The sequence below is a fragment of the Meriones unguiculatus genome (assembly GCF_030254825.1).
Source record: "Meriones unguiculatus strain TT.TT164.6M chromosome 13 unlocalized genomic scaffold, Bangor_MerUng_6.1 Chr13_unordered_Scaffold_33, whole genome shotgun sequence".
NCBI lineage: Eukaryota > Metazoa > Chordata > Mammalia > Rodentia > Muridae > Meriones > Meriones unguiculatus.
In genome coordinates, this window is record NW_026843645.1 from 8,615,097 (window position 1) to 8,636,377 (window position 21,281).

At 40.1% G+C, this 21,281-nt stretch overlaps 1 protein-coding gene across 1 annotated transcript; it reads right to left on the reverse strand.

The window, feature by feature from the left end:
• Positions 1 to 1,881: 1,881 nt before the first annotated feature.
• On the reverse strand, positions 1,882 to 10,292 carry LOC132650769 (zinc finger protein 431-like). The gene is made up of 4 exons (XM_060376091.1): positions 10,172 to 10,292; positions 9,914 to 9,974; positions 2,825 to 2,911; positions 1,882 to 2,677 (listed from the first exon to the last, which is right to left on the reverse strand). Exons 1-4 carry the CDS (start codon positions 10,203 to 10,205, stop codon positions 1,882 to 1,884), a joined length of 978 nt encoding a protein of 325 aa, XP_060232074.1. The 5' UTR covers positions 10,206 to 10,292.
• Positions 10,293 to 21,281: the final 10,989 nt, after the last annotated feature.

Consider the following 21,281-nt stretch of genomic DNA (forward strand, 5'->3'; position numbering starts at 1 on the left):
GATATTCAGCATAAAATATCTCATGTAGGGGAATAGGACTTTTCAACAATGACATTCCAGAGGAGATTACAATTTCATGGAGTCTACTATTTTATTAGATGCTCACCTAAGAGAGATATAGGAAGTTTATTCAGAATATCCATATTCCTGCCAGCCTGAGGGGTTACAGGAACAACAGTGTGGGAGACTGAGGAAATTTAAAGTCCAATTTTAGACCACCAAGTAGAGGCCTGGTATTCTGAGTGACACATACATGTATCTGTGAAGACAAGGAAAGAGTGGAAGAATGAGAGAGATGACCCACCACAGCTGAGTAGATACAGAGAATACAGCATGAGGCAGCTTGTCCTCAGTTACAGCCCAAGAATTAATTGCTTTTTGGAAGTTTAATCCTTCCTTTAACATCCAAATATCCTTCCCTTATAGCTACTCCATGCTGCACAGGTCTCTATAAAAGCTTGATTTGTCCAGCCTTAGATTGACATCTGTTTGAACGTCTGGTTTCCCTAACAACAAACAAACACATTTGGAGTCTTCAACACTCAGGGCTCCTAGCTGAATGTTTGCATGCATCAGGGAAGCAGAATACAATCCATTTCAGAAAAGTTAGTCTTTAGGCCTTCAAGTTCTCTTGCTCTCTTTACATTAGGCATAATCTCAAGAAGGGGTACACCTGACAAGTGTCCTTATGGGCTCCCATTGATGTCTATTTAGCATGTGGGAGATAAACTCAGTCTGGTGGCTTTGGTCACATGCTCAGGCACTTTTTAAACACTTGTATTGTCAGTTTCTGTCCTGATCATTTTTGGATGCTTCCATATTTTTGTGGAGTGTTTGGCTCAGAATCTTCTTTAAGCACAAAGCCTAAGTTACTTTCATATGCTCTCAATCTTCTATTTCTTCTGGGTCATCGGGGCTGAGTTAAAGATGAACTTAGGATCAAACTTTCACACTTAAATGCTATTCATGACACGTTTATGGATTAAACACATGGATCAGCTCACTTTCATTTGCAAACAAAATTTGTCAATCAAATTGCCTTGATTTCCTCTATTATTACATGGCAATATGTTTACAATGTGAAAAGACAATATTTTATCAATATAATATCTCAACTACTCTTATTTGCAAATCAGGGAAATAGTTCTGTAGGAAAGTGTTTTGGTGTCCAAAGCTGGAAAGCAGACTTCTGTCATCATATGGAGACGGCCAAAGGAGATGGGACAAAGTTGTCTCCCACTCCATACATACCTATCCTGGCCTAAAACCCCATAATCACGTTACATGCACACACCAGAAGTGTTTCTTTCAAAGTAAATATCCTTGCTGTTACATTATCTAGAATCTTTATATTACATATTTTCTGTAGAATGCAGTACTTTAAGATGAAATCATAAATAGATAATTAGGAGGAATGTACTGAATCATAGAACATCTAATCATATATAAATGCTCATATCAAATCAAGCTTTGTAGTGAGATGCAGTTGATTTCTGATTAGACCACTTCATTACATCTCTAGGATACTTGAAAACACAAAGCTTTGAGTTACACCAATTCATAGTTTCTCTTTCAGATTCATTCATGAAAGTGAAGCTTATAGAAATGTCCAAAGATTTCATCAGACTAAAAATAGTCATAAGGTTTTCTCTCCAGTATGATTTCTTTCATGGCTTTGTAATAATGTGACATGCAAAGGCTTTACTGTTTATACTCCTAGGGTTTCACTCCAGTATGAGATTTTTCATGCTTTTGGAGATCACAGCAATGTGCAAAGGCTTTACCACATTGATTAACTTCATAGGGTTTTTCTCTAGTATGTGTTCTTTCATGATTGTCGAGACTACTGAGATGTGAAAAGGCTTTCTAACAATAATTTCATTAATAGGGTTTTTCTCCAGCATGTGTACTTTTATGCACCTGGAGATTTCCATGTTGTGAAAAGGCTTTCCCACATTGATTACATTTGTAGGGTTTCTCTCCAGTATGTGTTCTTTTATGCACCTGGAGAGTACTGTGGTTTGAAAAGGCTTTACCACATTGAAAACAGTCATAGGGTTTCTCTCCAGTATGTGTTCTTTTATGCCTTTGGAGATTTCCGTGTTGGGAAAAGGCTTTCCCACACTGATTACAGTCATACTGTTTCTCTCCAGTATGTGTTTTTTTATGCTTCTGGAGACTACTGGGATGTGAAAAAGCTTTCCCACACTGAAGACATTCGTAGGGTTTCTCTCCAGTATGTGTTCTTTTATGCATTTGGAGACTACTGCTGTTTGAAAAGGCTCTACCACATTGATGACATTCATAGGGTTTTTCTCCAGTATGTGTTCTTTTATGCACTTGGAGATTTCCGTGTTGGGAAAAGGCTTTCCCACATTGATTACATTTGTAGCATTTGTCTCCAGTATGTATTCTTTTATGCACCTGGAGACTACTTCGAAGTGAAAAGGCTTTACCACACTGAAGACATTCATAGGGTTTCTCTCCAGTATGTGTTCTTTTGTGCATTTGAAGACTACTGGGGTTTGAAAAGGCTTTACCACACTGAAGACACTCGTAGGGTTTTTCTCCAGTATGTGTTCTTTTATGGTTCTGGAGATGACTGAATTGTGAAAAAGCTTTACCACAATGATTACATTCAAAGGGTTTTTCTCCAGTATGAAGTCTTTTATGCCTTCGAAGATTACTGCAATTTACAAAGGCTTTATCACATCGATTACATTTGTATTGTTTCTCTCCTGCATGTGTTCTTCTATGCATGTGGAGATTTTCATGTTGTGAAAAGACTTTCTCACCGGCATTACATTCCCTATATGTGTTTCTATGTATGTGGAGTTCACTGTGTCGTGAAAAGCCTTTACCACATTGATTATATTCGCATGGTTTCTCTCCACTCTGATTCCTTTTATGCCTTTGAAGATCAGTGTGATGTGTGAAGGCTTTACCACACTGGTTACTTTCATAGGGTTTCCCATCAATATGTGTTCTTTTATTCCTGCAAAGATAATTAGGATATGTGTAAGCTTTACCATAATCATTACAATGATGATCTATTTGTCGGTGTAAATTAAAGTTGCAATTTGGCATAATTGTAAAATAAAGTTTCATATTTACATTTTATCCCTTCGTTTACATTCATAGTTTCCCCCTTGATTGTGGGTGTTTTGTACCCTACAAGATACCTTTGATCGCGAGAAACTTTATTACATGCCTCACTTACAGCATCATTTTTCCATAAGTGGTTCATCACATATTTAAAAAGACCTAGAAGAACTCAGCTTTATCACAATGAATGCATTCATTTAGTTGTAGTCATACTGATTTTGTAAAGTGAACCATCATAAACACAACAATTTCCAGAGGGCCTGTAATCATAGTGATTTTTTTGTAGTGTGATTTATTTGACTTTATTTTCAATGAGTTTGGAAAACTAATTAAGTAATTAGTTTAATTATTAAAAATCCCCTGCTCAGACTAGACTTTATGAATGTGATACAAGTTCATGATTTATTTGTTATTAATAATGAATGTATGAAAACATGAACAAATATTAATTTATACTGTGGTCACTATCATGTGTTCTATTGTACACAAGTATAGTGAAATTCAAAATGCAATAACTCATGATAATATACATCAGGAAAAAGCCCGCTCAAGAAAACTGAGCTTTGGTGAATCCTTCCCAAAAGTACCTCTACACAGATGTAATGATGGAGACCTACAAGATCATCACTACTACTGGGGAGACAATGAATACTCTTTAACATTTTATTAATTTAGTTATGACTAATGATCAATAAATTTAATATAAACTTGCACCACATTAAGAAAGTCTGAATAAAAGAACTACTACATATCTTCTACTTGTTCTGGAAAAGAGAGATATGTTTCTATTTTCTGTATCCGTAGGTTCACATGACTTGTATCAAACTTGACAAAAATATACTTATTAAAAAAAGAACAATGGGTGATCCAAGATGCTAGCGACCAGCACACATCATATCTGAGAGGCTGAGGATCTGAAACTCTGAAATTGATGAGTGGAGAGGCAGCTAAAGCCAGGACATCTACATTGCAGCTTCCTTGGTGAGAGGGGACAACACATGAGCTGAGACCATTTAGATCCATGTCATCCAAGGACTCCTCTGGGGACTGAGAGTGGGAACATTCGATCCCTCTGCACTTTCCCTTGTCAGGTCTCCCTTTTTCTTAGCTGAGGCAGCCCAGAGTGCCCCACAGCTCCTAGCAGAGCACTCCCTGCTTCCTGACTAAGTCAGCAGGGGCAGGCCTCCTAAGTCCTCAGCAGCAGTTGCTGGCTATACCAGCCTTCCATGTCCCAGGTCTACAAGCAACTGTATTGGCCTTTCAGAGCCTCCCAGCAAGTGACTGTACCAGCTGTCCAGACCCTAAGTGGAGGGCAGCTGGCTGTACAGTCCACCCAGGACTGCAGACTGCTGTAGGGTCTCCAAAAGGCTTCCCATCAGATCTGTACCTGCCTTCCACTTCTGCAGCTGTGGATGGACTCCCAGTGGACTGTTTTACCAGCTTCCAAGTTTTGCAGCTGCAGCACCACTGAGCTGATAGAGCTCCTACACCCACATATGCCCCAGCAGGGATACATCTGAGCATAGAAAACAGGGAGAAAACCTGTGTTCTCTGATTAGACCAACGAGCTCTGAGCATGCCTTCAAATGAGTGCCTGCAGATCCCCAGATCCAGGGTTCTTCTATGCTAGCAGCCAGACATCAGATCCCTCCCACCCACACACCCACTGTGGACAACATTGGTATTCTTGGGACAGTGTTCTCAACATGGGAGCCCTGGTTCTGCAGATTTACCAGTGGACTCCAGGCAAACAACTCCTGGAGCCCATGCAGAGCTGAATACCAGTGGCCTGTAGAATATTGAGATATTCGGGGAATCTGAGCATGTGCATTGTGTCTTCCAACTCTGGCAGCGTAAACAACCACACTTGTGCCTGCACTATCCCCAGCACCATATTCCAGGCATTTACACTCTCTAGCACAGTGTCCTTCAAGGCACCTTTCCATGCACACACTTGCTCACACACATTTGTGCTTGTGGATTTTCCAACACACACACTCAAACCTGTGGACCAGTCCCATCTTCCTAAAGAATACTCCATATACCAGAGAAAGATGAAACCAGTCTGAACTACAGATTTCAAGAACAAAAAGTGAAGATTACAGATGATCAGGTGGCGAATGGTCGGAGTAGAAACACATCCAACAAAAATCAGGACATCATGGCTTCACCAGCAACCCCCCCCAAATCAATGGCTACTCTAATTCATCAGAAACACAGGAAAATGATTTTGAAGCTATACTTATCCAGTTATTAGTGACACATAAAGAAATGAACAAATCTCTCAAAGTATAGCCACACAAATGGAGGCAAATAAAGAGGAAAGACCAAAGCTCCTAAAGGAATACAGACAAACATAGACAAATGAATAGAGGCACAAGTGCAGGCACAATTAGAGCCAGATAGAAAGGAAATCAGCAGAAAACAGAGACCATCATAAAAAGACAGGAATCCACATTCAAATAGATGAAGGAAATGGTGCAATGTGTGAAAACAGAATTAGAACCAATAACAAAAACAGAAACAGAGAAACCCCTGGAGCTGGAGAACTTCTAGAAAACATCAGGAACCACAAAAGTAAGCATCACCAATAAAATACATGAGATGGAAGGGAGAATCTCAGGTACTTAAGATACACTTGCAGCAACTTAAACTTCTCTCAAAGAAAAAGCAAAATCAGAAAAGTTGAAAACACAATCATTCTAAGAAATCAAGGATACTCTGAGAAGACAAAATCTATATAAAGAACTAAGGAAGTTAAACAGCAAAAAAATCAAGTAATCCAATTAAAATTGGTGTACAGAGCTAAACAGAGAATTCTCAATAGAGGAATATCGAATGGCAGAGCAACACTTAAAGAAATGCTCAACCTCATTAGCCATCAGGGAAATACATATCAAAACGACCCTAAGATTTCACCTTACACGTATCAGAGTGGCTAAGATAAAAACCTCAAGAGACAACACATGCTGGAGAGGTTGTGGAGAAAGGGGAACCCGCCTCCACAGCTGGTGGGAATGTAAACTTGTACAACCACTCTGGAGAGCAATCTGGCACTTTCTCAGACAACTAGGAATAGCGTTTCCTCAAGATCCAGATACACCACTCCTAGGCACATATTCAAAACAGGCTCAAGTACACAATAAGGACATTTGCTAAACAATGTTGGTAGCAGCCTTATTTGTAATAGCCAGAAGCTGGAAACAGCCCCGATGCCCCTCAGTGGAGGAATGGAAGCACAAAAGAGGTAATATAAAATAGACTATTACTCAGCAATAAGAAACAAGGAAATCATAATAAATGCAGGTAAATGGTGGGATCGGGAAAAGATCATCCCAATTGAGCTATCCCAGAAGGAAAAAGATGCACACGGTATATACTCACTCATACAGACATATAATATAGGATAAACCTACTAAAATCTAAACACCTAAAGAAAATAATCCAGAGGGAAGACTCTTCCTAAACTGCTCAATTCCTATCCAGAAAGACAAAGAGGATGGACATCAGAAGAAGGAGAAAAGAGGGAACAAGTCAGGAGCCTGACACAGAGGACCTCTGAAAGACTCTGCCCTGCAGACTATCAATGCAGATGCTGAGACTAATGGGCAACCTTTGGGCACAGTGCAGGGAATCTTAGGAAAAAAAGTGAGAAACAGTAAGATATGGAGAGGACAGGAACTCCATAAGGAGAGCAACAGAACCAAAAAATCTGAGCACAGGGGTCTTTTCTGAGACTGATAATCCAACCAAGGACTGTGCACGGAGATAACCTAAGACTCCTGCACAGATGTACCCAATGGTAGTTCAGTATCCAAGTTTGTTCCATTGAAATAGGAACAGGGATGTCTCTGACATGAACTGATTGGCCTGCTCTTTAATTACCTCCTCCAAAGGGGGAAGCATCATTACCAGGCCACAGAAGATGACAATGCAGCCACTCCTTATGAGACCTAATTGACTAGGATCAGAAGGAAGGAAAAGAAGACCTCCCCTATCAGTGGACTTGGGGAGGAGCATGCATGCAGAGGGTGGAGCAAGGGAGGGATTGGGACAGGAGGAGGGAGGGAACCACAGGGGAATACAAAAGGGAAAAAGTTTAATTAATAAAGAATAAAAAAGAAAAAATCTAAGAATAATAGGAATAGATGGAAAAGAAGATTCCAGGCTCTGAGGTCCTGAAAATGTTTTCCAGAAAATCATGGAAGAAAATGTTCCCAACTTAAAGAAAGAGATGCCCATAACCACAAAAGAGGCCTACTTGACACCAATAGACAAGGCCAGGATAGAAACTCACATCACATCATAGTCAAAATGTAATCTACATATAAACAAAATGAAGGAGAAAAACCACCTGATCATCTCCTTAGATGCTGAAAAAGTATTTGACAAAAATCCAACACCCATTCAAATTTAAACTGTTGGAGAGATCAGGGATACAGGCCCATACATAAACATAGTGAAGACAATATACAGCAGGCCTATAGCCAACATCAAACTAAAGGCAGAGAAACTTCAATCAATCCTACTGAAAACAGGGAGAAGGCAAGGCTGCCCACTCTCTCCATATCTCTTCAACACATTACTTGAAGTCCTAGCTACAGCAATAAGACAACTAAAGGAGAGAAGGGGATACAAATAAAAAAGGAAGAGGTTTGATCACCTCCCCCTGGAGGGGAGCAGCCTTACCAGGCCATAGTAGAGGACAATGCAGCCACTTTTGATGTGAACTGATAGACTAAGATCAGAAAGGAGAGGAGAACCTCCCCTATCAGTGGACTTGGGGAGTGGCATGCAAGCAGAGGGAGGAAGGAGGGTGGGATTGGGAGGGGAGGAGGGAGGTGCTTATGGGGGGATGCAGAATGATTAAAGTGTAATTGATGAAAAATTAAAAAAGGGAAAAAATAATTTAAAAAAATCTCCAAACGTTTATGCATGCAATACTAGTTCCGAGTATTTCTTTGAAATCCTTAAAAAGTAGAGTTTGTGGATCATGAAGAAGGCAGTACCATTAATAACCAGTGCTTTCCAGGTTTCTGCGTGTGCAGGAGAGGGTACTTGCAATCACGCACACGTGAGCTTCCTTTTCATCTTGGGCAGGTTGTGTTCTTTCAACTTAATTTCATTATGTCCAAGTCCGTCCAGGTTGTCACAAATAAAAAGGATTTCATTTTTTATAACAACAAAAAAAAAGAAAGAAAAAGGTCTAAGTATCACTAATCACAGATGATATGATAGTATACATGAGTGACCCCAAAAATTCAACCAGAGAACTGCTTCAGCTGATAAACTCCTTCAACAAAGTGGCTGGATACAAAATAAATGCCAAATAATCAGAAGCCCTCCTGTATACCAAAGACAAAAGGGTTGAGAAAAAAATTAGTGAAACAACACCCTTTAAAATAGCCACAAATAACAAAGTACCTTGGTGTGACTTTAAACAAGCAAGTGAAAGACCTCTTTGAAAAAACTGCAAGTTCCTGAAGAAAGAAATTGAAGAAGATATCACAAGATGGAAAGATCTCCCATGCTCATGGATCCATAGGATTAACATAGTGAAAATGGCCATCCTGCCAAAAGCAATCTACAGATTCAATGCAATTCCCTTCAAAATAGCAAGATAAATCTTGCAGACCTGCAAAGAACAATTCTCAACTACATATGGATAAAGAAAAAAACCCAAATTGCCCAAACGATCCTGTACAACAACAGTTTGTCTGTAGGTATATCTATCCGTGTTCTAAAGATATAGTACACAGCCATAGTAAGAAAAACTACATGGTATTGGCATAAGAACAGAATGGTGGATCAATGGAACTGAATAGAAGACTCAGAAAAAAATCCACATGAGTACAGTCACTTGATTTTTGACAAAGAATCCAAAACCATACAATGTAAAAAAGACCAGCACCTTCAACAAATGGTGCTGGTCTAACTTGATATATACCTGCAGGAAAATGCAAATAGATCCATACTACCCACTCTGTACAAAACTAAAGTCCAAGTATATTAAAGATATCAACATAAAACCAGACACACTAAATCAGTTAGAAGAAAAAGTAGTGGCAGAAAAGCTGACACAATCAGAAAAATATTTGGCAGAATATGATACATGCATCTCTCAAAAGACAAGAACAGAAATGAGCTTCTTAAGGGGTACTACATGGAGATGGAGGGAGTTTTACTGGGACAGTAATAGAAAGACAGGTTAGAAGGAGACAACTGAGGTCAAGATGAAATGAGCCAGAGAATAAAAAAGAGCATGAAGATTGAAAAAGATGGATGGAGTTAGTTTGAGACTATACAAAGCAATTAGGTGACAGTAGAAAAGCTAGATTTAATAAGGAAGCTAGGAGAGGAGTTTGAGCCAGAAAAGCTGAATTGAATCAGCCATCTATGAGCTCAGAAAGAACAAGATAGGGTGTGTCTATTGAGCAGTAATTCTCAGAAGCCAAAAAACTCCTAGGCCTAAGGTAGGTTGTATGGAACCTAGAATCTGCCCTGCCCAGGCCTAGGGTAGCAGACAGAGGGGCAGTAATCTTTGGACACCATGATTTCTAGATCGAATAAAAGTCCTTTTTACAGTAATATCTGTTTAGCAAAGGTTTCACTGTCTTCATTCATATCAAAATGCCTTGAAAACATAAGTAAGATAGCTCACATTGAGGAACATGAGTTTGGGAGAATTTAATATTCCTTAATACTCTAGACTATTGGATTCTTTACACTATTTCTTTTCTTTAAACTCCTGGGACACAATAAAATTTTTTCACGGGAATATTTATATCAGCTTCCATGAGATAATTACCTTCCATATCTTCTAGAACATTGACAGTGTTCTTCAATATTATGGTCTTCCCAATTGTAGCCTAAAATATATACCAGAAAGAATTGATATTTTATTGAAAATTAGGGAAAATTTAACTTTCTCTTTTCAGTGAACTTTAGAAACATTATTGATTTATTCTCCCTCATTCCAATTGAAATTACATAAGAGCATCATGGAGAAAAATCAACAACAGATGTCCCCTTTACCTTAATAGTGAAAGAAAATTCAGTGTCTTACCTATGGCTGTAAGGTGCTTGTAGGTCTCTATCATCACATCTTTGTAGAGACACTTCTGGGAAGGATCCAGCAAAGCCCACTCTTCCCGAGTGAAGTACACATTTACATCATCATAGGTGATAGAATTCTAAATTATCCCAAACATGGGTATAAGAGAAAGCACAATAGTGGCAACAATGTAAAAGTCTACTTCATCGACAATATATTCATATAATTCTGGATCTTCCCTGACTTATCTCCTGACAGAGAAGTTCTGATGTACTCACCTGGTCATTTTAGAAGTAAACTAAATGAGGAGGTTCATCTCATTTCTGCACCTTTTGAATAGAATATAGCCTTCCAAGAGAAATGTCAATTAACAGACAAAAAGTAAGCAAGTCAAGGATGTTGATGAACAGTACAGATCGCAGATCACAGAAATTGTATGCACAATTACTAACTACAATAATTATGGACAAGCAGGATGTATTGCCTCATGACTTTAATTCCAGTAGTCAGGAAGCAGAGGTTTGTGTATCTCATTTAGCTGTAAGCCTGTCTGGCACCAAAACAAATTTCATGACATCCAGTTGAGGTAGAGTTAAGGCCTTTTTGCTGCAAAAATCATTCAATTAAGAAAGATTCAAAGAACTCCATGGTATTTCTGAAGTTCCTACAAAGAATTATATACTCAATACAGTTCTGTATCTATCTTCCAGAAACCTGAAGTGTCCCAGTTTAAACTCCAATATGAATGAGAACTTACTAAAAGGGAATGAGTGTTCAAACAGGTACAAATGCACAGGTGAAAACATTAGTACTGGAATAGTTGTTCATTAATGAGCAACATAAGGCAGTTGAGGTGGATCAGCAATGAGAAGCTCTTGTTGGTCTCGATATAAGTGGGCTCAATTGCCAGTGCTTATTTGGAGGATCACAACTACCCATTACTTGAAATTCTGAAGTTCTGAGGCCATCTTCTGACTATTGTGAGGACCAGGTACACAAGAGGTGCATAGTCACACATAAAGGCAAAATTCTACTGATATTACCTCATTTAAAAACACAAAACAAGCACAATAGGCAGGAAGAATGTCACACACCTGCAATATAATGACTCAGAAGTCTCAGGCAGTGTTAATATTATGAACATATGACATCCTGAGACTAAGAATATATGCTCAGGCAAATATTAAAACATAAAGGTGGACGTGGATCTGCACAATAGCATATGCTAGGCCATGCCTGTATGGAGACTAAGGTGGTATACTGGGGATCTTCCCCAATATCTTTGTTACCACAAACCCAATTCTAAGAATCTTCCCTAGTGCTCCAACTGAACACATGTGGCTCCTTACCCTCCATACCATCCAGCAAACATAACACCATGAATTCAGTAGCCAAGCAGACCATTAAAATAGCAACACTCATCCAACACACTTTCTGAAACTTCAGAGTGCTAACAGAACCCCAAGAACAAAACTCCCACACATCAGATCAGCACTTTGTCCTATAATTGCCCCAAACCCAGATGCCTAGACACCAGTTTAGGAATAGATTCAAGAATAGTCAGGTAATATGTCACCACCTGAGCTCAGCAAGATTACCACAGCAGGAACTAACTATCTGATTATTACAAAACTTTTTACAGAAACATAAAGGAATATATCTTCCCATAATTTCCTGAAACATTCTCTATAATTTACCACATACTATGAAACAATGTAGGTCTTTAGAGCAAATGGAAATAACATCCTGTATCCTATCAGTCCACCATTGCTTCAGGATGGATATACATAGCATCAAAAAGAACACAAAGCTTACAAACCCATGGAAAGTGAATAACCTTCAACCAAGTGAAAACAATGTTTTCAAACAGAAATAAAAATTTTGAAAAGCATAATATTCATAGAAAATAAATACATATCACATGCAAACTCATGGAAAATAATGAGGAATGAAAAGTGATGCTAAGAGGAAACTTTAATAGCACAAAGTGCCTACATAAAGATATTGGAAAGGATTCATGCCATCAGGGTAACAGCAGACCTGAACAGTCTAGAACAAAAATATGTTAGCACACAAAAGGAGTAGAGATCAAGAAATTATCAAATTGAGAGCAGAAATAAAAAAAAAATAAAGAGAAGATAAAGAATCTATGAAATAAAGGTTTGGGTTTTTGAGAAAAATCAACAAGTAGGACAAACTCTAGTCAAAACTAACTGAAAGAGAGAGAGAATATATCAAATCACAAAATCAGAAATTGTATTAAGAATTTTTGTCTTCTTTTCTATCCTTCTGATCTTAGTCAATTAGGTTTCATCAGGAGTGGCTGCATTGTCTTCTTCTGTGGCCTGGTAATGCTGCTGCCACCTCAGGGAGAGGTGATCAAAGAGCAGGCCAATCAGAAGGAAGGAAAAGAAGACCTCCCCTATCAGTGGACTTGGGGAGGGGCAAGTGTGCAGAGGGTGGAGGAAGGCAGGGATTGTGACAGGAAGAGGGAGGTAAGCATGAGGGGGATACAAATTAAATAAAGTTTAATTAATAAAGAAAAAAAAGAATTTTTTTTCTTTAAAATCCGACTCATGTTATGTGAATGTATTTTTCTTTTAACCCCAGGTGTGGAGCATGAGACTGCTTCAGTTTGTCCACAGCTGTTACTTATGATTGTCTCTAGGAGGCTGTGGTTGTGCCACCTGCACATAGTTTAATTCTGAGTCTTCTGGAAATGGTACACATGCAGAGCCATGAGAGGTCCCGGGGTCTTTGAAGAAAGAAGAAGCTGCTGCTCTTCCTGATGCTGTTTACCCACAATGCTTCTCTGTTTGTCACTGCTGGCTTGTTGGACTGCTGGATATCTTAGTGACTAACAGGTATTGCCCCAAAGGACCTGGCCACCCTAAACCTCAGAGAGCAGTTTAAAGAGACCTATAACTCTTTCCCTTCTAGTTTTTGTTCTCTTTTACATAGCTGGGGTGTTGGAAGGCATAAGGCTTGGAAGTGAGGTAGAGTTTTAGAAATGAATTAATAAAACAGTTCTAATAAAATAGTCCCATTTGCTGTTTGAGTGGACTTCTGGAATCCAGATGACAGAGACTGGTAATGCCCTAAAGAAGTCAATGATCCTAACCAGCATTTAGTAGCTGTAGAGATACAAGCTCCTTGTCTGTACTAACCTATTTCTCTCCTGTCTAGGGCAGTGGGGTTGAAGGAAGATAGAGGCATTTAAGAACCATAAATAAAGTAGGTTTTTGAAAAAGGAAAGACTACAGTTTTGCTCTCAGCAATATAAAATATAAATCCTTATTGAAAAAAACAACCTCATGTCACATTTTGTGTTTTCTTGCCATAGCTTAAATTGTGGCATCCCTGCTCATTTCATTCCAAAGCAACACTTTTGCTTCTACTGGGGGAGGATGAGAGATCAGGGGACTCAGACAGCACAAACCATCTCAGCTCTGCCCTTCCATTCTAGGAACAGACAGAGCCTGGTAAAGAAGTAGTTTAGTAAAATTTTCCACTCTCCATGGGTACATGTTTATTTTACAAGTCACAGAGTAATGCATGTATACATTTCATTACCCTATCACTGCCCAATGCAGCCATTTTTACCTCACAGCTGATAATTCTTGTTGTAAGCCTCGGTCAAACGCAAAGAGTAACAACAACTGAAGCTAAAAGGATCTATGAATTTGAAAGAAAGGAGTGGCAAATGGGAGGGGAATGAAAAAATAAAAATTAAGTAACATGACTCTTCCTAGGTATGGTGGGGAGAAAGTTTATTATAGATAGAAAGGCACACCCACAGGCCGGAACATCCGGGAGAGCCCAAGGTGAACACAACCTTGAGCCATGAGAGGACAGGGAGGAGAGGAGAGGGGCACGCCAAACCATGAGACTATCACAAGGCAGCTGGGTTAAGGGCCCGAATCCTGGGCTAGAGGGCAGTGTATGCCAGCCATGTCCTATAAACAGGTAGGGACTGGGGGATGCTGCGCAAACCTGGTAGCTAATTCTGCTCTGAACTGTTCCATAGGCCCCTCAGCCATTTGTCCCAGGATTTCAATCTTAACAGTGCCCAGGTCCCCACATCCAGTCTGGTCACAGTCCATCCCAGTTCTCACAAGTGGACTCAGATAGCTCAGCAATACTAAGGCTAGGACAAAGGACCTCACAAGCAGCTGATGGCTGCGGGTTCCTGCCCAGCCCCCGAAGGACCAACCACACCAGCTCCTATTGTTAAGCCTCCTGTTCTACCACATTCGGAGCGGCGGCCACACACTCACCATGTTGCCTCTTTGGAAGTCGCCTGAAATCCGTTTACAGGACCCAGCAGTTGAGCTCAGACCACAGCACGTCGACCATTCCAGACAGCTCGGCTTCCAAACCAAACCTCGAACTTGGCACCCGGAAGAACCTTCCTCTTCCTCTGAGTACAGGATTCGTCTGTAAGTCCTGATTGGCCAGTGAGTCTTGAGCGACATGAGCACCTCCCCTAGGGTCACAGTATACTGAAGAGACAAAGCATAGTGCTTCCTGGCCCAGGAGGAATGAATGTATGTTTGCTAATTACAAAGAGCAGTTAGGGCCTGGCTTAGGGAGGGAGCTCAGTAGAATCCTATGCTCTGGGCAGGGACTTTGGATCTATGATTTGACCTTCGGGTGCATATTTGGAGAATCAGGACCACACGTTTCCCAAATTGGCAGAGATTTTTAAGTAGATTTTTTCCTATTGTCTAATAACCTACCCTTCCATCTTTCACCTCTCTGTAAGCTCTTCCTCCTCCTGGAATCAAGATGAATAGCTTGAATAGCCAGTTATTCAACTTGCAGCGGAGTGAACAATCTGTCCACAGGCAGAAGGCTATCACGAATATTAACAATTAAAGAGCGATGTTAGGAAACAAAGGAGATTTTTTGTGACTTCACACTGATAGAGGTTAACTACAGCGACTTTTCACCTGGTAGGTATGAGATAACCTTGGGGGAAAAGCAGGAAACAGATGATACAGAATTTGGAGCATGGGTATCTTCCTCATGATAAAGTTAGTTCTTTGTTCTCACTCCTGATTTGGTCCTCTATAGGCCACACAGGACATTTATTGATCATGTACAACTGATTACCTCACTTCATATTGTTACTGTCAACTACTGTCACAGTAAGAAAGCTCTCTCCCTTTTTCTTGCCCATTCCCTTTGGTGCTGTGACTTTAAAAGCTCCGATACTTGTCAGTTATCTCACTTCATACACAGTTCCTCCTTTATTTGTAAGGCAGCAATTAAAGCCAGAGAGGTTGGAAAAACTGCAGTCCCTTATAGGTCCTAAAAGACCACTGAACCCCTTCTTATCTCCACTCTAAACCTGCCCTTCTACCCCATTCTTTCCCACAGATGAGATTCTCCCTATGAGAACTCAGCCTTTCTGCTGATAAAGCCCTGGTACTAGGCAAGGTGGTTCCTAGTTTTAGCTGGGCTAAGCCCCTGACCTGCAGTACTATTTGGTTGATGAACCACTAGCCACATGGTCCAGTTCCATTTCCCCTTTCTCATGCACAGGAATGGCTTCTTCGTATTCTCTTCTCTTTGGGAAACATCTAGTTTCTCCACTGATATTTGCCCTACTCAAATGTCTCATACCAAGGAACACTAAGAGTGATCAGAATGTAAAAGCGATTCCCTGTGTTTCTTTTCTCAAAGTCCTGTCTCTTTCTCTCTTCCTGCTATCCCACTAAATAAAAACACTCTCTGGTTTCTTTTTATACTCTCAAAAGAAATGTGAAGATTAAACTGTAAACCTTAAGGGGACCACGTGGTATGAACAATTTTAATCATAACTAATTCTCTGTTTATTTTATCTCCTTTTAGATAAAGACAGTAACAACTCTTATTTTAAATTGGAATGGAACTTTATGAAAATTCCAAGTTATATTTTACAACATGCTATGTAATATGCTTCAACCATGGTTCAACATAATTTTTATAAGATGCTCAAATTTTAAGATTATAAAAGTCTATTCAAATTAAGATAATTTAAAATGCCTGTCTAATTGCCTGTGACTTTATCTATTCCTAAATTAATAAATAAATGCCTTTTTTCCTGCCATGAGCTGCCTGTGATCCAGATTTACCACTAGGTTTTCTGGCTAATGCATTTGGTAAAATAAATTCACATGTAATTTTAAAGTTGCTTTATAAAAAATTGCTTTATAATATTCTACTATATTGTTGTTTATTCTATATCTCACAGCTTGAGGGTTAGTAAGTAAAAGTTTGACCTAAATACCCTAAAACTATATGATATAATGCCAAGAATACAATAAATTAAGATCTGTTAATTTTAGACTCATTTATTTATTCATGTTAAAACTTGGTCATTATGCTATATCTTCACTATCAAGGTTAAAATATTCTTTTTCTTATTTTCTAAATATAAAAACATTATTGATCTACAATACAGCCTTAGACTTTTATAAGTTACAGACTATGTTTATGACTTTTAAGGCTGTACCTTGACAGGGACAAAACCTAAAGCCACAATATTTGACGGTTAACAAATGCAAGTTGACAGTCAGTCATCTCACACATGATCAAGTCTTCAAACATGTCCAAAATTATATTTATAGTCCTACAGATGCAAACAACGTCTCATTACTATCTTAATTAAACATGTAAGGATCGTCCCTGAGTCACCATATAGGATCTGGTAAAAAGAATTAGAGAGGTGCCTTCCCGACAGGCTCATCTCTGGCTTAAACTATTCCAGACCTTGGCTGATGCTCTGAGACTGTTGGCATTCCCACACAGAAAACAAGAGGTCTTCAGTGGCCCATCCAATGGAGGTAAAGCCAAAAGTCAACTCTGTCAGGTGACTGCTTGAAATGCAGCCCTCAAGAAGCCATGACTACCTGCCAGCAGACTGGTTTCTGGTAGTGAGAATGCTCCCATGCAAGCTTTTTCTCTATGCCAGGCATGGAGGGTCAAACAGTACAAGAGCCATAGATTCTTCCAGCCTTCCTGCTCCTTAGCCTGGTAGAGAACAAGTGGCTCCTAGATTCAGCGACCCCCACCATCCTTGCACAGCCCACAGTCAAAACAGACTTCAGGTCTGTTTTGACCTCAAACTAGGGTTCCTTGGTCATATTGTCAATTTCTGTGTTGGGAGACTTCAGATGCCTTCTCAGTTCTCTTCATATGCAGGAGACCAGACCTTAAGCCTCACTGGTAGAGTTGTAAGGTCTAGGTGGTCTAGTTTGTTTCAGACTGAAAAAAAAATAAGCCTCAGTTGTAACCTTTTGTCATCCCTTTGGCTAAAGAACAGTAAATGTTCACAGCAGTCTCACATAAGTCTCATGCTAAGGAACTAGATACAAAGGCCTATAGAGAAATTATAGAGCTTCTACAAAATGTTTAAGGGTCTAAGAAAGTGTTTAAGAAAGATAAATACAAACTTAAAAATGGGTGAAGCCTGTTTTCCATAATGTATAAGCTTGGTAAAAGTTAAGACCAAGTGAGCTTTTGTCCCATCTACTTCATGAAAGGCTTCTGCCTTTCCACAGTTCACCTTCGAGAATGTTGATGCTGTTAACACAAAGGTGTATGTTTACCACCTTTTCTACAATGTGTATTTCAATGCATGTTACAATGGTGATGCTGCCATCTCTAAAAGTTTATCTCCTTTATAAAACTTAAAAGGAATCCTTGTAAGCTGCAGAAAAGCCACCTGAACCCACTGCTCGGATCAATGAGGCTCTAGATAAGTACTGCACCTATCGTCTATCTCAAAAGGTGGGATTCCTCCCTCTCCCTTCCCTGGTTTTGGAACTCCTCTTTCTTGGCTACCCAGTTGCTATATCCACACATCCAACACCAGTTGACTGATGCTTTCCTTTCCATGTTCCACATAAATGTTTCCCTTTGTCTGAGAGACTGATGGGTATCTTTCCATTTCCCTGGGAAAAGGAGGTATCCTCGCTTTTGGCCGACCCCCACACAGATGCCTTCCCTTAGTTGAATCATCTTTTTCTTTTTACCAACAAGGTTTCTTGGCTTTTCTTTCCTCTCCTGTGTAGGGTGTTTCCTCTGAAAATCTTAGTACTAGTTGACCCGTATCTCCCGACACTCTTCCCTGTGGCGCCTGTGTTGTAAGTGGTGTTTAATATTTACTATTGGTTTATCTTTTATTAAAGCTTGCTGTTAATCCTAAACAGCTGTATAACCAAATCACCACAAAGAGACCTGGTTTATTTAGTTAACCTAGAAGACAATTCTGGGCAATAGTTACACTCTCCTAAATGTCCAAACCCTCATATTTTCTTAACATTTAGATTTTACCCATTATAATTGCTTTTTGTGAAATCTTAGGTCTGGTTCAATCTCTCCATGCTGTTACAAGATCTCTCCTCCAGGTATCACACTTAAGAGGCAAGGCACTAGTTTCTGGAGAAGGAAAGAGTACAGGGCTCTGTATTGGTGTCCTTGGAGAGAGTTGAGGGTACAGGGCAGACACAGACAACAGGAGGTTAAGTAAGGGGTTTAGGGGGGATTACAAGGGATTGTGTGCCAGACTTTGTGTCTCTGTCACTCAGACTCATTTGGGCTGGGCCATCCTGGATCCATGATCCAGGTGCTTCCACTCTTTGCGTGGTCTGGGTGACCAGCAAACTGTAGCTTCAATGTTGGGAACTCATCCCCATGAACCCCAATACTGCTTTCAGTGGACCAGGAGGGATCCAATGTCTGGGTGCTGGAAAGGAAAGTCCCTGGACCTGGTGATCTCCATTCACTGGCATATCTGTCAAGTGCTGGGGGTCTAAGTTTCCTGACTGTCAGACCTGGGAAACAGCTCTGGGGGGTACCGGATCTATTGACCCCCAAATGTCCCAAGACTCATGAAGATGCTTGAAGGGGATTAAGAGAGATTAGATATCCTGCTGCAAGAACAGAGGTTCCCTAGACCTGGGGGTCTTCACTTGCTGGCATAAGCATAAAGTGTAGAGCCCCCATGGTTCAAGACTCTCAGACCTGGCAGAAGGCCATGGGGGGGGGCTTGTTGCAATTGAGCCTAACTGTCCCAGGAATACTGAAGCTCCCTTGAGGGGAGCATGGACCATCTGATGTCTGGTTGCTGGAGTGGGGGTTCCTGGACCTGGGGTTCCTCACTGGCTGGGATGGGCAGAAAGTGCAGGAGCTCCACACTTTGACTCTCAAACATGAGAGATGACCATGGAAGGGCTGGGTCCAATAGGCCTCAACTCACATGATGTCCCCTCCCACCAGGGAAAATTCAAGGTTGATGCTCTGGATCCAGCTTCCTATCCCTTCACCGGTTTCAGAGTCTCAGATCCTCTGCCCCTCTAATACAGGGCACACTGGTCACAGACATCTTGGAAACCTCCCACACTTTGAATAATTCCAACAGGAAATGAAGACTGCAAGTCAAGTTCCTGAAGCAGAAGAAGATTTCCCCAGCAAATCTATCTTCTAGATCCTCATGTGAGATATAAAAGATACATTTACATGATTCATCAATGCCACAAGTCTCTCACATACCAAGGGGAGAGATCACAAATACAGAAAACATCAAGGAAATGTCACCAATCAGGACTGTGTTTGCAGTTCTTAGATGAACAGCTATGTTGAGTTAGTTCAACCTTAGAATAAGGCTGTTTTGCCTCTAGTCAGGTTGGCTCAATAAAGAAAGAGGAGTTCATTGCAGCTACCCAAGACTGCTATCTTTCTCAGAACTGTGACATCAATATAGAGAATTCTGTTAGTAAAATTTGTAGTTTTTTATTATTATTATTTCATGTGCATTGATGTATTGTAAAAGTGATGGACCCTGGAGTTCTAGGCAGCTGTAAGATGCCATGTGGTTGTTGGGATAAAACCCAGGTCATCTGGAAGACCAGTCACTGCTTCAAATCACTGAGCACTCCAACCCTGAGAAAGCCACATTGTTAAGCTTTCCATGTCTTTCAGATATATGCACGTTTTATGTTCAAGTGTCTGTGTACCCTACTTGCAATGGCCAAAGTGGGCACCAGATCCCATGGAAACGCATTTACAGGGAACTTGCTGGCTAGCAAGTGATATCTGAAATGGAACTTGTCTTCTGTAACAACACCCAGTGCTGTTAACTTCCATGCTAATCCAGCCACCATTTATTTAACTTTTTCTACAGATATTAATTAAAATATATTAAACCATTTCCCCTTTCCTTCTGCTTTCTCCATGCCTTTCTGAATTCCCTCCTTCCAATGTCTTAAAAAATAATGTGTGAATATATATGGACCTGTATATATATAAAACCTACCAAGTCTATTCCTATTGGTTGTGTAGATAAGGTTTCTGTGCTGAATACTTTGTATAGGATATATAATTCAGGAGTGCATCACTGCCTGACGTTAATCCTCCAACTTGGAGGGTGTTCTAGGCTTCAATGCCCACAGGAGTGTAATCCTGAAGTGAACTAAACTGTTAATTAACTTCCATGCTATCTCCAGCCATTTATTTAACTTTTTCTACAGATATTAATTAAAGTATATTACAACATTTACCCTTGCCTTCTGCTTACTCCATGTCTTTTTGAATTATTTCCTTCCAATGGCTTAAAAAAGAATGTGTGAATAAGTTTGAACCTGTTTATATATATATATATATATATATCTTACTAAGTCTATTCCTATTGATTGTGAGAATAAGGTTTCTGTGCTGAACCCCTTGTATAGGATATATAATTAAAGAATGCATCTCTGCCTGAGGCTAATCCCCCAACTTGGAGGGAGTTCTAGTCTTCAATGCCCACAGGAGTCTAACCCTGAAGTGACCTTAGCTGTCTTGGACAGGAAACATTAGAAAGCACAGGGTGACAAATTCCTTAGATAACACATGGTGCTGGAATGGCCCTGATGTTCCGGAGCTGTGGGGAGGACTATGGACATTGATCTTAGCCAATCAGTCCCCTTTGTTCTGTGGACCTCCCATTATACCATTGACCTGGGATATTTCCGTCGATTACTTTGTCATCTTGAACTTTCTGCATTCTCTTTCTGAACACCATGACTACAGGACTGTGTTACCATGCCAGGCTTGGATGGTTTTAACCTCAGTGATTTGCTAGAATGTTGGGGCA

Bases quoted from the DNA above. Each gene is read 5' to 3' on its own strand.
- LOC132650769 (XM_060376091.1), bottom strand. From the start codon at position 10,205: ATGATAGAGACCTACAAGCACCTTACAGCCATAG. The intron at 2,912-9,913 runs GTAATTATCTCA...TGATCTTCAAAG, and splicing joins TGTTCTAGAAGATATGGAAG to GCATAAAAGGAATCAGAGTG. The intron at 2,678-2,824 runs TAGAAACACATA...CAGTAATCTTCG, and splicing joins CACAGTGAACTCCACATACA to AAGGCATAAAAGACTTCATA.